This window comes from Podospora anserina, chromosome 6 (assembly GCF_000226545.1).
Source record: "Podospora anserina S mat+ genomic DNA chromosome 6, supercontig 2".
In the NCBI taxonomy this organism is placed as follows: Eukaryota; Fungi; Ascomycota; class Sordariomycetes; order Sordariales; family Podosporaceae; genus Podospora; species Podospora anserina.
The window spans coordinates 658,080-675,064 of record NW_001914857.1 but is presented as its reverse complement, the minus strand read 5'-3'; the positions used below and the strand labels follow the sequence as shown (position 1 = coordinate 675,064).

At 52.4% G+C, this 16,985-nt stretch overlaps 3 protein-coding genes across 3 annotated transcripts; 2 read left to right on the top strand and 1 right to left on the bottom strand.

The window, feature by feature from the left end:
• Positions 1–3,193: 3,193 nt before the first annotated feature.
• Positions 3,194–3,679, top strand: PODANS_6_5380 (uncharacterized protein; the record flags this gene model as incomplete). The annotated part of the gene is made up of 2 exons (XM_001909999.1): positions 3,194–3,417; positions 3,478–3,679. 2 exons carry the CDS (start codon positions 3,194–3,196, stop codon positions 3,677–3,679), a joined length of 426 nt encoding a protein of 141 aa, XP_001910034.1.
• Positions 3,680–7,276: 3,597 nt separating this feature from the next.
• Positions 7,277–8,761, bottom strand: PODANS_6_5370 (uncharacterized protein; the record flags this gene model as incomplete). The annotated part of the gene is made up of 1 exon (XM_001909998.1): positions 7,277–8,761. One exon carries the CDS (start codon positions 8,759–8,761, stop codon positions 7,277–7,279), a length of 1,485 nt encoding a protein of 494 aa, XP_001910033.1.
• A 493-nt stretch (positions 8,762–9,254) lies between these two features.
• PODANS_6_5360 (uncharacterized protein) lies at positions 9,255–14,497 on the top strand (the record flags this gene model as incomplete). The annotated part of the gene is made up of 3 exons (XM_001909997.1): positions 9,255–9,436; positions 9,498–14,272; positions 14,334–14,497. 3 exons carry the CDS (start codon positions 9,255–9,257, stop codon positions 14,495–14,497), a joined length of 5,121 nt encoding a protein of 1,706 aa, XP_001910032.1.
• Between the last annotated feature and the right edge of the window lie 2,488 nt (positions 14,498–16,985).

The following is a 16,985-nucleotide window of genomic DNA, read 5'->3' as shown; positions in this document are numbered from 1 at the left end:
AAGATGTCGGAGTAAGGTAACGTGTCATTTTGTCGGGGGTATAGACAGCGAAAGGGGTCCCCCGAGTCGGCTTTTCTCTCTCTTGATGATTTGATAGTGAAGTTGATGTTCAGGACCTACCGTCAGCCCTAAAACAATAATGGGAAAGAAAGACAGAAGGTCGGTGACGACCTGGTTTTCACACTCCGCCTTTTTGACGCAGCGACAAAGAGGGTTGAGAGATGAAATCATTGGTTGTTATAGGCGCTGGTAAGGGATAATGGGGGGATTAGTTCCAGCGAGACGGGTCCGAAAACTACTGGGAGAGGGATGGGCGTGCTGTATGTCAGCATGGAGGCAGCAACATCATCAAGTGTGTCCGTGGTGGTGGTGGTGTGGGTTGGTGGTGGGTGAGGCAGATGTCATGCTGCACAAGCACCACCCACCCAACCACCCACCCATCTATCTATCTGTTTGCATTTTCCTGACCGCTTTTGATGATGAGAGTGAAGAAAGAAGAGATGATGTGATACTGAAATGAATATCCAGACCTCGGAATCCGAGGATCCGCGAGTGAGGCTTCGGGCTTTGGGTAACATCAATCATGATGGTAACACACAAATAGAGGGGAAATCATGGGGGGTTTTTCTCCCGCCCGGTATGTATGTGTGTGTGTTTGGGTGGGATTGTTGATCGTAAAGGGGAGTTTGCGCCGGGTTTTCGGTGAAGGAATCAACTACCAGACTGAGTGAATACACACATTCTATCCAAAAGGGCCGTTCCGTTCCGGAATAAACGTCATTTCCGAGGGCTTGATTGAAAATGCAATGTTCTTTTTCTTTCATCGAGTTGATGTTGGTGGCGTTCATTCTTTTCTTCGTTGGCATATCTTCATCTGTAGGTACCAAAAGAAACAAAATCTGATATCTCACAAAACGTCAACCATTCGGCTCCGGCATTTGGGGAAGCGTAAAACGGTCGCCCCGCGAAAGAAGGAAAAAAAAAAAGGAAGGGAAGGGTGCGGGCTGGTGGCGGCGGCGGCTCCATTCTGCTGTGCCGCTGGCTAGGACGGACATATCCACGTGGGATGAACACCTGTCTGTGCATGGGTTGGGCTCAATGAGAGAGAGAGATGCCCAGAGATAAGCAATTGCTTCTTTTCGCTTGAATCAACCCACGAGGACGGGCCCGGCGTGGGTTGAGAACGACAACGGCCCCGGCTTTTCGGGACCGGGGAAGCAAGCGAGACAGAACGGAAAGGCCGGCATATTTTACACTTGGAAGATCTTGTGCTTCTGCAGAAGATCATACTATTTGTCAATGGGAGGGGCCTTTGTCCCTTTGTGTAACTCCCACGAGGACAGCTGAAGCTGGCCGGCTGCTCTGGGCGGGAGAAGGAAGGGAGGGAATCAGCTGCAGCATGCTGTGAACAACATGCAGCAGCAAATTTCCCATCATCAGTAAGCAATCTCGTCCCGACTTTTTCTCCTTCTGGTGATAAGGTTCTGACAGTTTCTTTTTTTCTGCCTCGCTCTCGCTTTCGCAAAGTCTGGTTCTTGCATTTTCATCGAAACCCCAGAAGTCTGGGTTAGATGCACGTCAAGGGGGGGCAGGCAAGGCAATGGAAGCGCCCACCCAAGCATTTCCCACATCTTCATGTGGACACCGAACAACCCCGAGACCGAACCCCTCCCATCCATATCATCACCAACAGTATGAACCCCGGCGTCATGGGATGATGAACGGATTTGATGCGTGGTGGTATGAGTGTGCAACTCGAACCAACAACAACCAACAACCCAACCCAAGCAAGCCAAAAAGCAAGGTGCTACGCTAGCGTCGTCTTGCGCGTCTAATTCATCTGGTTCTCTTTGGGAAGCATAAACGTGACGAGCGGAAGCTGGCCAACCAACGGTCGGTCCGGGGATCTGCATGATGGGTTTTGACGACATCGTGGGTTCGGAGCGGGCTCCGCGGCGGTGACTTTGCCGGCCGGGTTTGTACCTTTTCTGTCATTTCTTTTCTTTTGGTGTCCTAATATTTGACCAAGTTTGGTGAATAAACGTCAACGTTATCTGGCTGAAAAGACCATTCGGAGCATGCCCGAAATCCGGGGCCCGCGGGGCGCAGCCAACGCCAGAGTTATACGGCGCGACGATTTGCACTCTGGGGTTGAAAGACTGGTTCCTGGCGGCAGGCCATGAATGAACAGAAACGAGAGCCTGTCTCGCCAGAAGAAGAGACGGGAGGATCCCCCTCGCCTGTGTACCTGGCCTCGCCTTCCCCAGACTTCACGTGAATTCAAGGCAAAGTCCGTATTTTTGGAATCATCGCCCAAGATTCCAAGACCATCTCCTTCCGTTCTACGCCACCGGCCTCGCCTTTGCTGTCCTTCTGTTCTGAAGAGGTACTGAGCGTGGAGATTCAACCAGGGGGGCCAAGCATGTCTGGGGTTGATGAACGCCTTGCCCCCTTACCCTCACCAGACCTTGCATCTGATGAAAGCCTCGACGGTATCATCACCCCCCACACTACCTTCCCCCCTTCTCCGCTTCCGTACATGTGCATTCAAGACAGACAGACAGACAGAAACGGGGCCAAACTGTACGCGTCAGGCGCGTTCTTGATGGGGAACATCCTGGCGAGAACAACAGACCATGAAACATGGATGAGAATTGGGGGCGAAAGAAGGTTAAGGCTCAGAAAAGAATGCGGGGAGAGATATTACCACCTGTCTGGGTGGGGATTGGACCCGACGCAGGTCAACGGCGAGAGTGTTCAACCCCTAGCTATTGTCAGCGTGAGAAAGGGGGTCCGCTGTTGGAGGAGCGGTCGGTGGGTTCTTTCTCTCTTTGTTTCCATGCAGTGGTGGTGATGGGGGTTTGTGGAGAGGGAACAGGTTGTTCGTCTCTTCTTGTTCCGGTGAGAGTAAGGAGATGGTGGCGAACGAGAGCCTTGTTTAGCATGACCCAGACCCTGGGAGCAAGTGCCTAGAACTCGCGGGTTGATACCAAACACGTGTGCGGTGTGGTGTGGTGTGGTGCTGTTACACATTGTGTTCAGGGTCTGGGCGGGCGATCACAATTGTACAGGGGAGGGGAAGGAAGGTCAGTTGATTCCATTTTGCTCATGCTTTACTCCGGGCTAGGTGGTAGGGTATGGTTTCTCTTGCTCGCTATATTCCTCGTTTTATTCGTGTTGAAGCCTGGGGAGGATGACATACGGTTCATGCTATCCTTTCAAACCCCTTCAAGTCGTTCGTGATATTCAATGCCGGCCGGCTGGCAGCCTCGGGCTTAGTCTCTCTCATCTTCTTGCCCTCTTCCAGACGCGCATGATAGCGTACCTTGCTCGGCCTTCTCACCCCCGACCCCCCGACCCCCCGGCCGAGGTGAAGGATTCGAACGGAGTCCGACTTGGTACATACCTACCTACCAGGTGGTGGGGATATCATCTTGAATATATTCAAGTTAATTCTTCTCCTAATAAATTCAGCAGACTGATAACCGGACGGACGAACATCGGAGATACACCCCATCACCAATATGGAAGTTTCCGCAAGCTTTTGGTGGCGATATTTGGTGTTGGTGTTGTGCTGCTGTGCCGTACATCGCGTCTAATTCCCCCCGCTCTTTCACATCCAAAACTCCAAGGAAAAAGCAACAGCTTGCATCGTGTAAACTACACGATTTGGTGCTAGTGTTGAGTTAACCGCGCGCTTGGGCGCTTCTGGGACTATTGAATCTGTTGTCGTGGGGATGTTGGTGATTTTGAGTCGTCGTCTGGGCGAATGGGTGAGGGCGTGAGGGTTAGACGCATGTTGGCTTGGAATTGATGACGAGCTAGCTTCAATATTCAGGCGCGCTGAACTTGTGTTCTTCGTGTTAATGGTTACACAGGTTTGAAACGGATCTTCTTGATGAGGTGACGGTGTTGATGTGAGGTTCGAGTTAGTGGGCCGGACTTTGTGGTGTGATGCTCATGTTGGTGTTGATATGGGGTAACTCGGTGGAAGTAAACATTGGACCTGGCTGCTGGGTGCGCAGTAATACCGTTCAAGAATGACGCTTCCCATTGGCGGTGAGGAGATACTGTCGGAGTTTCTTCTGCTGGTAATACAATCTTGTTGATCCTGCCTGCTGTCTTATTCTACTTGTTCGCAACTAGTGATCATTGAGGTTAGCCATATCTTCACTGGTGACAATTACCACAGCAAGACTCGGTGGCGCTTCTTGGTCATGTCTTGGTCAACAACTTCAGCTGATGGTGATAGAGCCGTGCTCGTGGTACGACATCTTGACAAGACACCCCAACCCCCAAAGGAGATAACGTCCTCCACAAACCTACCATCCCTCCCCCAGAAGGAGATAACCCATCGCATCTTGTCAAGAGGTAACACTGCGTCTAATCTAACCATTTACCACCCTCCTCAGACATCTAGACGCGCGTGTGTGGCAAACCAACCTTCCCCCCTCGTTTCATTCCTCAGCTTGCAGATATAATCGTTCATCGGTTAGACGAGCAACTAAGGGGGTGTAGATAGGCGGGTGGTGGGTTAAAAACAACACCTCAGCCAGCCAGCAGCAGCCTTGCTTCGCCCCTCGAGTACCCAACCCTTGGGGGGGGGGGGGCTCGACCTCGTCCGATTGATGCTAATTATGACCTCAAAATATGGAGTTGAAGTGTTTCAGCATTTTGGAAGAAGGATCACGACCTTCCGTTTTGGGAGTATTGCGTAGGAACCAGAATGTAGAATGCAGATCGGCGAGGTGTGTTGGTGTTCTAGTACGCCTTCGGTGGTATAGAAGGATTCAGGGACGGCGATAGGTATGCTGCACTCCTTTGGAAGGGCCGCTCCCGCGCTTATGATATGTCGGGGAAGGGATTTCGGGTAAGGTAATGAGTTTAGGGTCGGCGACCGACCCGACGGGGAGAATACTTACCAGATGTTGTTCAAGTGTGGTTCCGACTAGTCAGTCTACGGCTCGCGGGGAACACTGAACCGTGAGAATTGAATCCTGCAAGCCACTATGCACACACTTGTGTTTGAAGTTGTCGAGTGATCATGTGTGATGTCGTCGGGGAGTGGTTGAGGGCGGTGGTGGGGTTACATTTCCGGACTCGTTGCCGCACATATCCGGGCCTCACCTGGACGCCACCGGGGAGGAAGGGCCTGGCGTCCCGGGACATGCTGCACCGTGTGTTGACCGAGCTGCTTACTCAGCTATGGACTGCGCTTGCTGTCAGTCATTGATTGTAATACTGTGATATAAATGACCCCCACGCACCGCAGCGAAACATAAAAAATATCAACATCAAGTCTGGTGGTGAGGGTGTGAATTCAGTGTGATGAAGATGGCATCTAATGTCAGGCGAGTGGTACATGGATGGATGTATATCGGCGGTATATTCACACCTGCAAGTGCTGAGCCAATGGTAAGAGCAGCTTCCGATACAGACACAATCCAAGCCTATTGTCAAATTAATGCTGATGCCTGGGAGCTGAACGGCTTGTCACTGCCTTAACTCCTGAGCAGTAAGCACCACCGGAGTGTTAAGCCTTGATCGGCGAATATCTCACACAGTAAGCTCTCAAGGTGGAAAACTGGCCCTATAGAGTTTCGCATCTTGATACCTCAAAGCAATTATCATATCCTGGCATTGTTCGAGTCGTCAAAATCGCAAACAAAACTGCCGACGTGGAGACGGCAGAGACATCTCGCCAACCGAAAAAGGATCTTTTCCCCTGTCGTCGCTTGTGTATCCACGAAGGGGCCGGTTGATATCCACGATTTCCTCGAGGCGTAACTGAAGCAAACACGGGACGTCCCTTACCATTGCCCCCCGCAGACCTGCCATTGGAACCTGCAACTTCGACACCAAGCTCGACGACCAGATGTGCAGAAAGGGCGGAGTTCATCATGAGACCCAGGGGACCTGCATTTCCTGTGAAGGTGGGTATCACCATGACAACTTCGCCCAGCTTCATAGATAGGTTGTGATATGCACGTTTGTGCAACAAAACGGAGACACTGTTTGACATCCATTACAAGGCAGACTTGAGGTTCGAGTTTGCCAGCGAGGCGATACAAAGGAACGGTAGGTGATCAAGGGGCTGGTCGATGAGCAGCCGACCGCCAGGGCCTAGATGGTGGGATGAGACCACCAAACAAACACCTGTGGTAAGCAAGCACAACGTGCAGATTGATAGTATGAGGGAACCAAATTACCAAGAATAGAAGGCGTGATATCAAATGAACAATGTGTGCTCATGTAGATCTTGCGACCGTTGGTGATGAACGGACATGTCGTGTCAAAAGAACCCTGCTCTCGCTCGGCAGTTTGATATGGCAGTTTGATATGGCAGGTGAAGGGCTGGAGGGTAGTGTCGAGAGGTGTTTTTTCAGTTGCTGTTAAGGGAAGGGATTGTTGACTTTCTTTGTTTACATGCCCCGTAGATTGCGAGGGGCAATGCTGCGCGGTCTATCCCGTCAACATGGGCTGGGAAACTAGGTACCTAGTAAATAACCCTTCGCCGGGGACATGGTTCATCCTTTCCCAGTTGCAATCCCATGTTAGGCCTCATTGGAAAAGAGCAGTCCAACCCATGGCCTCATAATCGGAGCGCTGGTGCGCGATGAAAGTAGGCGCTGTCGCCGATCTCCTTTCAAGTCACTTCTCGAAGTTATTCTAAATCACGATCTCCTCGTTAGAAGCAGTCCCGTACAGAAAGCAACCATAGCAAACGGGAAGGCAAGCATATCCACCTCTCTCGGTAACATCTTTGGGGTCCTGGCAGTTGACAAACAGGTTTGGGTTGGGCCTTAAGTCCATCTGAGCTTGAGGATAGCATCGCGAGCAAGCGAAAGTTGTGAAAAGGACAGCAACGCCAGACAGCACAGAACTGGATTACAAGAAGAGACAAGAGTTTTCAAGCAGCACGGAATCTGATAGCTTTGAATTTCACAAAAACTCAAGCGGTAATTCCTAAGAGACACATTAGCACCATGAGAGACACACGGAATGCATCAATACCTCAACGCAGTTAAAAACTCATCAAGAAGTGAGATGGCCTGAAACAGCAACACTCGTCTTGCATAAAAAACCAAACATTTCGGCCTGTTCTGGAATCTCTGGTATCCTCTCATAGTCAGAATCACCAAGAAATTCTACTAGTCCGCTCAAACTCAGCGAACTCCGTGAAGATACATTTTCCAGTGGTCAGCTACAACAAAACACTCACCAGAACGTATAAACATGCCTGACTCCGCAATCACCCCTCTCTCCTGCACCTCCCCTAAGAAGGGGTATTCTTCGCCTGCGTCCAAAAACTATCCATCTTCACCCTCGCCAAAAACTCCCTCGCCTCCTGATCCGTCTCAAAGACCTTGCTCCCCCACTTCTTGAACGCCTGCGCCTTCGTCTCTCCCTCGAAAAGCAACACACACTTATTCCCCGACAAGTCCTTCAGCTGTCCCTTTTCATCCTCTGGTTTCAACCACTCCCTCACCGTAGCCTGCGTAGCAGTGTTGTACGCCCCAACCTGAACATTCCTTTCCCTCGACGGTAAAGCCTCTGTCCAGTCAATTCTCCTCGTCATCAGCTTCTTGTAGTTGTTGATACTGTGCTCGCCTCCCTCTACAATCACCAGGTTGAATTTCGGATGCATGATACAGACTCCGTTGAGCCCGTTTTGTTGTGCATTCAGTGAGATCTTGTACCTGTGTTGTCCGTTGGCTAGACTGTTGATCTTGAAAACCAGGATATGGATGCCCTTGGCTGCGTCCTTTGCTTGGTTGGCGGCGAGTTTCTCATGCCGCTGCTCCTTTGTCAACTTACGCTCCTCGTTCGCCTCCAAGTGCTTGTCAAGACGCGCCGCAATCTCCTTCCTGACTCGGGCTTCGACTGCCGTGGGATCACGAACAGCCTCGTCACCGAGTACACGCATCAAATTCTTCTGTTTGACCTTTGGCGGGGGAGCTTCCATGAGACCGAGTTTCATGAGGGTTTGCTTTTCTTTGAGATCAGCCATGCGCCTGTTTCTCCGGAGCTTGGCCTGTTCCTTTGGCGTTAGGTACATTGGCTTGGGCTCGTGGGCCAGCTTCTCTTGCGGTGGTTCGATTGCAACGGGATGCTGGATATATAGAGTGATGATACTGTCGAGAGTGTCGATCTTGAGCGAGTCTGGGAAGCCGCTGTAGTCCTTGCCGTCGATAAGACCTTCGTCCCACCATTCCAGATCTGGGGGGGCTTCCACCACAAATGCCTTCTCCACGTCGCGGTCTTCGTCTAATCCTGCCTTGCGTGCTTGATCGGCGATTCTCTTCTTCATTTCCTCCAGCTGGGCCTGTCGTCGGAGGGCTTGTGCCTGGGCGATGTATTTTCCTTTCTGGTTGAAGATGAGCTGTCGCGATTCTCTTGCCTTTCCTGTTGGGCCATGGCTTGGCTCGAGATATGGGTTTGGTCGAGGGCCATCGTTGGAAGATCCGGGCATGCCAAAGGGCTTTGGTTTGGAGTTCTTTGAGGAGTCGGGAACCGGCCGCTGGCCATGAGCTGATCGAGATGAGTCGGCGGGTTTGATCGGGGCGCCGAGGTCAGCGAGGGCCGGATGTAAAGGGGTGTTGAGTCCAAGTCCACCCTTTGCTTTGGAACTCCCGACGGCATTCGCAACGCGTGCCTTCAAGGCGGCAAGTCGATCGGCTGCTGATTCGGTTTTCTGGATTCTGGAGGACGGGTCATGACGGGGACCAAGTCCGCCGCCCATTTGCTGATTGCGGTCCATGGCGGCGCAGTGTGCAGCGGGTGATGGTCGTCAAAGGAATTTGGCTGTGGTTCGGTGGATGACTCGGTTTACACGTTGCGAAGACCGGTTTGAGGACGGTTGGGTGTGCTTTGGGCAAGATGACAGACAATCTTGGGGAAGATGATGCGCGACGAGAGCTTGCTTTGATGCGCTGCAACGACCTGAGATCAGTGTCCGGCAGGCAGCCAGAAGCGGCTTGGCATGAAAGCGGTGGGCATGCAATGCATGGATAAACTGCCCCACCTCTATTCTGCCTCGGTCCACCGCCAAAAAATATTCTTCCCGTCTCAGAGCTCAGCTCCAATTCCCCACCAATTGCCTGTGCAGAGAGAGAGCCATAGCGAAGAGAAGCTGCCGCTGTTTTTCTGCCTCCTTTCGCGACAGCGCGTCTCTGGCCTCTACATCACCAAATATTCCGGTTTCTGTCTATCATGCGATCTGAGTAGCGCGGTGCTTCGCCAGATCGCCCAACATGAACATTTCACAGCCCGTGTCGTCGACTCTCGACAGCGTCGACTTCCAATTCCTCACATCCGACGAGATCCGCGCAGTCTCTGTCAAACGCATTGAAAATCCCGTCACCTTCGACACACTTCTCAATCCTGTTCCAGGCGGTCTCTATGACCCAGCTCTCGGCTCATGGGGCGATGCGCCGTAAGCACCCTCGGCTTGTTCTGCAATGCGCCGGCTTTGGCTAATCGTTTCATGTGTGTAGATGCCGCACCTGCGGTCTGAACCAGGCACAATGCCCTGGTCATCCAGGTCATATTGAGCTTGCTGTACCTTGTTACCACCCAGTATTCATGGACCAGGCTTTCCGATTCCTTCGTTCCATGTGTATTTACTGCCATCACTTTCGAACGGCCCGCCGCGAGATCCACCGCTTTGCCTGCATGCTCAAGCTTCTTCAGTACGGCTTGCTCCATGAAGCGCAGCTGATCGATGCCATCTCCGAGAGCGAACTCGGAGGAGAGAAGCTCAAGAGCATGAGGCTCCCCGACATCCCCAACATGGACGACGAGGCCGAAGACGAGGGGAGCACAACAGATGTCACCATGAGAGCTAGAGAAGCCTATGTTCGCCAAGTGTTGAAGGAGCACAGGACGCGCCTCAGTGCGGGCGATATCAAGCGAGCGAAGCACGAAGGTGCGGCCGAGATGAGGAGAGCCTTGTTGAAGGAGCTCTTCGCCACGTTGGTGAAGGAGAAGAGATGCAAGAGCTGCGATGGCATCAGCCCAACGCTGCGCAAGGACCGCTATGTCAAGATCTTCGAGCGCGGCCTCAGTTCCAAGGACAAGGCCACTATGGCTCAGGCTGGGCGGAAAAGCCGCGACGCCTTGACCATGACCAACAAGAACAAGAAGGATGCCGACGGTGAGGATGAAGGTGTTGCTGATATGGAATCAGAGCCAGAACCAGAAGATGAAGGAGAGGGGGATAGTCTCGACGAGGGCGGTGATGTGGCTATGAAGGATGCCGAAACCGAAACCCAGACAAAGTCGAAAACGAAAGCCTCAGCCCCCCAGCGCTTCCTCAACTCGATGGAAGTCAAGGGCCGCCTCGACCTCCTCTTCCAAGCCGAGCGGGAAATCATGTCGCTGATTTTCAACACTCGCCCACCGACCAAGGCTTCTCGCTCGAAGCCTATCACCGCCGACATCTTCTTCATTCACACGCTCATGGTTCCTCCAAACAGGATGCGCCCAGAGGCTCGGATGGGTGAGAACCAAATCACCGAAGCCGAGCAAAACAGTCTCTACAAGAAGATCATTGAAAAGTCTTCCGCTGTTGGACAGATCTCTAGAGAGATTGCCCTCGGGAAGAAAGCCGTCGTTCAGGAAGGCAGGAGACCACGGGATTTGAACCACCTTTACCAAGCCTGGACTGAGCTTCAGGAAGCTGTCAACAGTTTGATGGATCGCGACAAGAACCCGATCCAGGGTAACGCTGGCAAGAGAAACGAGGAGGGTATCAAGCAGAAGCTTGAAAAGAAGGAGGGTCTGTTCCGCAAGAACATGATGGGCAAGCGTGTCAACTTTGCCGCTAGATCAGTCATCAGTCCTGACCCCAACATCGAGACGTCCGAGATCGGTGTCCCACCCGTCTTCGCGGTGAAGCTTACTTACCCAGAACCTGTTACTCATTTCAACTTCAAAGACCTCCAACAGGCCGTGATCAACGGTGTCGAAAAGTGGCCCGGTGCTGCGGCTATCGAGAACGAAAATGGCCAGGTTGTCAACCTGCGAAACAAGTCTCTGGAGGAAAGAGTAGCTCTGGCCAACACGCTTCTCGCCCCATCGACCAACTCCTTTGCCAATCTCAGGGGCAAGAAAGTACTCCGTCACCTCACCAACGGTGATGTTGTCTTGATGAACCGTCAGCCTACACTTCACAAGCCATCTATGATGGGTCACCGTGTCCGTGTTTTGCCAGGCGAGAAGACGTTACGTATGCACTACGCCAACTGTAACTCGTACAACGCCGATTTCGACGGTGACGAGATGAACATGCATTTCCCACAAAACGAGATTGCTCGTGCCGAGGCTCTCCAGCTTGCCAACACAGACAGCCAGTACGTCAGTGGAACAGGCGGCTCGCCATTGCGCGGTTTGATTCAGGACCACTTGTCAGTCTCTGTCATTCTCTGCAACAAGGACACTTTCTTCAGCAAGGGCGACTACATGCAACTCGTGTACGCCGGTCTCCGCCCCGAAAGTGGGCACATCACGGGAGAAAAGATCCTGACAGTACCCCCAGCCATGATCAAGCCAAGACCACTCTGGACTGGAAAGCAGGTTATCGACACCGTTCTGAAGAATATCAAGCCAGCCAACTGTGGTGATCTCTGGATGCAGTCTGGCACCAAGATCAAGGCAAGAAGCTGGGGCGACCATTCTCCTGAAGAAGGCGAGGTCGCGGTCCGGGATGGAATTTTCGTTCACGGTATTCTGGACAAGTCACAGCTCGGTTCCAGCGATGGCGGCCTTGTCCACGCTGTTCACGAAGTCTACGGCCCCGGCGTCGCGGCTAAGCTGCTGAGTTGCCTGGGTCGCCTCCTCACACGCTATCTCGCCATGGTTGCATTCACTTGCGGAATGGATGATCTGCGTATGACACCAAAGGGCGAACAGGACCGCAAGGAGTTGATCAAGGAAGCTAAGCATATTGGTCTCGAAGTTGCGGCCAAGTACGTATCTTTGGAGGAGCAAAAGCCAACCAAGGATGACCCTCTGCTTCTGGAACGCCTCGAGGAAGTTTTGAGAGACGACAAGAAGCAGGAAGGCCTCGAGTTGTTGACCAATCAACGGGTCGCCAAGCTCTCTTCCGAGATCACAAGAGTCTGCTTGCCCGCCGGTCTCGAGAAGCCTTTCCCCCACAACCACATGCAGTCTATGACAATCTCCGGTGCCAAGGGTTCCACTGTCAATGCCAACCTGATCAGTTGCAACTTGGGACAGCAGACACTAGAAGGTCGTCGTGTGCCCGTCATGATTTCAGGTCGAACTCTACCCAGTTTCCGCCCCTTCGACACAGATGCACGGGCTGGTGGCTATATTGTGCAGCGTTTCTTGACTGGTATTCGCCCACAGGAGTACTACTTCCATCACATGGCCGGTCGTGAAGGTCTGATCGACACAGCCGTCAAAACGTCGAGATCCGGTTACTTGCAGAGATGTCTTGTCAAGGGAATGGAAGGCTTGGCTGTCTCTTATGACAGCTCTGTCAGAGACTCTGATGGGTCTGTCGTGCAGTTCTTGTACGGTGAGGATTCGGTCGACATCACCAAGCAAAAGTATCTGAACGATTTCGAGTTTGTACTGCGCAATCTGGACAGTGAGCTGCCACAGTTGAGGTTCCACGAGGACGGCACTCAAGCACTCTTTGAGAACAAGGATGAGATCATCAAGCGGATGAAATCGGCCATCAGGTCGATTGGCACCCGCAACCCACAAGACCCCGTCACGTCCAAGCTTGAGCCTTCCCGATATGGTTTTGCCACCTCGGAGAAGTTCTTCAACCACATGATGGACTACCTCAAGACAAACAAGCACGGTCTGATCAAGGAGAAGGGATCCAAGGAGAAAGCCGGCCAGATCTCCCGCAAGACCGCCGAAAAGATCCTGGCAGCCAAGTATATCAGGTCTCTTGTTGAGCCCGGTGAGGCTGTCGGTATCACAGCAGGCCAGTCTGTCGGTGAACCTTCGACTCAGCTGACGCTCAACACGTTCCATTTGGCTGGTCACAGTGCAAAGAACGTCACACTGGGTGTGCCTCGTCTTCGTGAAATTCTCATGACGGCCTCTGCCAACATCAGCACTCCATCGATGACACTTGTTCTCAACGAAGAGCTTTCGGAACAGGACGGTGAGCGGTTCGCCAAGAGTATCAGCGTCCTGCCTCTGTCGCACGTCACCAAGGATGCAACTGTGGTGGAAAAGGTCGGGGTTGGCATCGCCCACAAGGTGGCCAAGACCTTTGACATCAGACTGCGCTTTTTCGAGAGTGAGGAATACTCCAAGATGTACGCCATCTCGATTTCCGATGTGCTCGGAACCGTAGAAAAGAAGTTCATCCCGTTGCTTTGCAAGATCATCCAGAAGGAGCTCAAGAAGATTGACAAACAGAAGGGATCTGCCTCGGCGCCTGAAATCGGTGTCAAGGTTGGCACTATCGAGACGGCGGCGGCAACCTCTTCGGGCGACAGGGAGGCTCGTGGTGGTGACGATGACGATGATGACGACGACGAGGATGATGCCGGCGGTGCCAAGCGGAGAGCCAACCGGTCCGAGGCTGTTTCTTATGGTCCCAACGATGACGACGACGATGCCATTCAGAGGCAACTGCAGCGGGAGACTGAAGAGGCCGATGATGGGGAGGACGATGACGAGGCCTACGGCGGCAGCCCGCGACCCGAGCGCCGGCGCGACGACAAGAGCCTTGAAGCTGAGGCAGCCTCCCGCGTCAAGGAGAAGAACGAGGACGTAGCATCGTTCAAGGCCGATACTGTCGGCGGCGAGTGGGTCAAGTTCACACTCGAATACCCAGCCTCCATGCCCAAGCTGCTTATGCTCAACCTCGTCCAGGAGGCGGTCAACAAGGCCGTCATCCAGGAGATTGCGCACATTGGCAATGCGACCCTTGAGCCTATCAAGAAGAGAGATCCCGCGACTGGGGAGGAGGTGATCAAGGAGCTGCTGGTCCACACCGAGGGTGTCAACCTGAGGGCTATGCAGCTGTATGCTGATTACATCAACCCCAACAAGCTCCAGACCAACGACATTGCCCAGGTGCTCGAGTTTTATGGTGTCGAGGCGGCGAGGGCGAATATTGTGAGGGAACTGTCGGGCGTTTTCGACTCTCACGGTATTGCTGTCGACAAGCGCCATTTGAGCTTGATCGCCGATTACATGACCAGGAATGGCGGGTTCAGTCCTTTCAACCGCATTGGTTTGACGGGCAATGTCTCGCCTTTTACCAAGATGAGTTATGGTATGTTTTTTGTCGTCCTGTCCTCTTTTCTATGGTCAGATGCTAATATTGTCTGCGATAGAAACTACCGTCGGCTTCCTCAAGGATGCGGTCATGGACGGTGAATGGGATCCCCTCATGACACCTTCGTCGAGACTGGTTGTGGGTAAATTGGGCGGCTTGGGAACTGGAGCGTTTGACTTGCTCACGCAGGTACCGACTGCTCATGGAGTGGCCAATTTTTAGAATCTGCGGGGGGGTTGTTGAGAGAGAGGTCGGTTGTATATAGTTGATGGAACGGGTTTGGTGGGCTTGGCATGGGGCATGGTGTTGTTTGGTAATGTGAAAAGGTACTGCGTTTGATCTAGTTAATAAATCGAGTCAAGGCTTTTGAGTTTAAACGGGTTGGCTATACGTTTGGTGCAGTTTTGATGGGCGAGGATATAGTCGTCTGTGGGATATGTGGCCTTGTTCTCATGCTTAAGAATGAACAACCGGGTCCTTTTGCTTGGAAAACTACAAGCAAAAACGTGTTGATCTCCCCGACTAAAGACCTACTTTGATAATTCCCCCAACCTCACCCCTTGGCAGTCAAGGAGTCGACAGGACTCTACCGAGCTTGACCTGTCCTCGACCTGACCAGTCAAATCTCAGTCTTTCTCCCATCTACCAAGGTCAATTTCAAGACTCCAACCCTACAGGCCCGACTGTGGCGGGCTTAATATATATCACCCACACAGCACACCAAACGACTAGAGCACGTCTTGTTTTGTCGTCCTCACATCACGTCTCATCTCCACGCCACCTCTAGCTTCACCAGCCCGACGCCAGGGAAGCAAATCCCCACCTATTCATCAAGCGCTTCAGTGCTAGGTGGGGTGAAGGTGGTGCCCGTCTTGGTCGGGGGGGGGGGGGGGGGGAGGTCACTGTTTAACTGCGAGGATGAGTCGCTTGGGAGCGCTGCTGGGTTGTAGAGCGGCGAGACGCGGGAGGGAAGGGGGAAATCCACTGCGAGCTGGTCTTGTGGATGGTGAAGGGTAGCAGTGCAGGGGGGGGCAGAGGGATCAAGGCGAGGCTGTCACGGTGGCCCTTCGTGGCGACTTGAGGCTGTGATTTTTGGGAAGGGAGGGTGATGTGTTCATGTTTGCCCACTGACGAGGTATAAATGGGATGCGATGGGAGGTGCAGAGGGATAGAGATGTGATGTGTGCTGGGGAGAGCAGAATGAAATTTTGGGGCGTAGGATTAACATAGGTGTGGATGAATGAATATCGAGGATACCTTCCAGGACTAACGGGCTCATGCTTCAAAATTGAAGCAATTGTGGTTCTCATTCAACTATGTGGGAAATCCAAACTCACGGGTCTTCTATTTGGACCTATCCCAATGTTTTGACATTGTTTTTGTCAATTTCCCCCTTTGGCCACGGGAAGAGTTGACTTGAGCCCAAGAGGCGTTGATGATGTCGTCAAGTGTGGATCCGACGAATGGATGGTGCCAAGACCCCAGCATAATGAGGGGCGCCACTGAATGACAAAGACAACTTCAAAGTGTGCCCATATCATATCATTTGGGTAAGATAACGAACAGCTATGTTCCCTCTGGAGCTTTGTTCAAACTTGATCAAGCCGTTGTGCGAAAGGTTGCTTTGTCGGCTGTTCACCGAAGCCTGGGCTCGGGTAGATGACATCGTCTGCGGAGTCAGCATTGGGCTTTTGGCTCAAGGTACCTACTACATTCCCAATAGTAATCCTAGATAGACTTTGGGGGCGTCACCAAAGAGAGAAGAGTCCTGCTATAGAATTGTGTTGTCATACCGGTCGAAGTTGAACACATTTCCGTGCGCGCGTTCGATCAACATTGTCTTTGCTCTGGGAATAATTGGCTGATAAGATAAGAAGTGATGGCTAAACAGCAGCTTCTCACTACCTTAAAACCTCTCTCTACCACCCAACAGCATGGGCTGATTTTATGGAAATCTCTAGCAGCCCGTTGATATCGAGCAACGTCTCATCTCATCGTCTCTCTCATGCTCAGACTCTTTAGAATGTCTTTCCATCAAAGCCATCGGTACCGCGTTTCCGTCCCCGCCTCCCGCCTCTCAGAAATGCGGGGGAGTTCCTCGGCTTGAACGACCAGTCAAGTTGGGGTAGAACGGCTAGGGGATAGCGTCGGCCAGCCCCCCGGGACAAGGGGACGACGTCAATCGAGTAATGTAGATTAATATAAGTTGTTGACCTAAGGGCGCACCCTTTGCTTGTATTCACTGCATTGTTTCATTACCTGCAGTTATTAATTTCTAAAAGATATCAAGGTACCACCGCTGCACCATTCCCTCCTACCGTCCATCACCACCACCACTACCACCTCACTCACCGGTGTCTAACATAATGCTAACCCGAGTACTCCAGATGGCCACCATACCCAAAATCACCCTCTTCGTTGACACCGTCAGCCCCTTTGCCTACGCAGCATATCACATCCTCCGGGTACTTTTCCCACCTTCTCCCTCCATCATCTCATATCTAATCCTCTTCTCATGTTAGAACGACCCAATCTTCCGCAATGTAGAAGTAGAATACATCCCCATCTTCCTGGGGGGCTTGATGCACAAATGCGGTAACACCGCTCCCATCAAAATCAAGAGTATTTCCTCCCCCCCCCCATTCCTTTCCCTTTCGGAAGCGGCCTTTTACTTCCAGCTATGAAGCACCTTCCCCGCACACTTGATGGT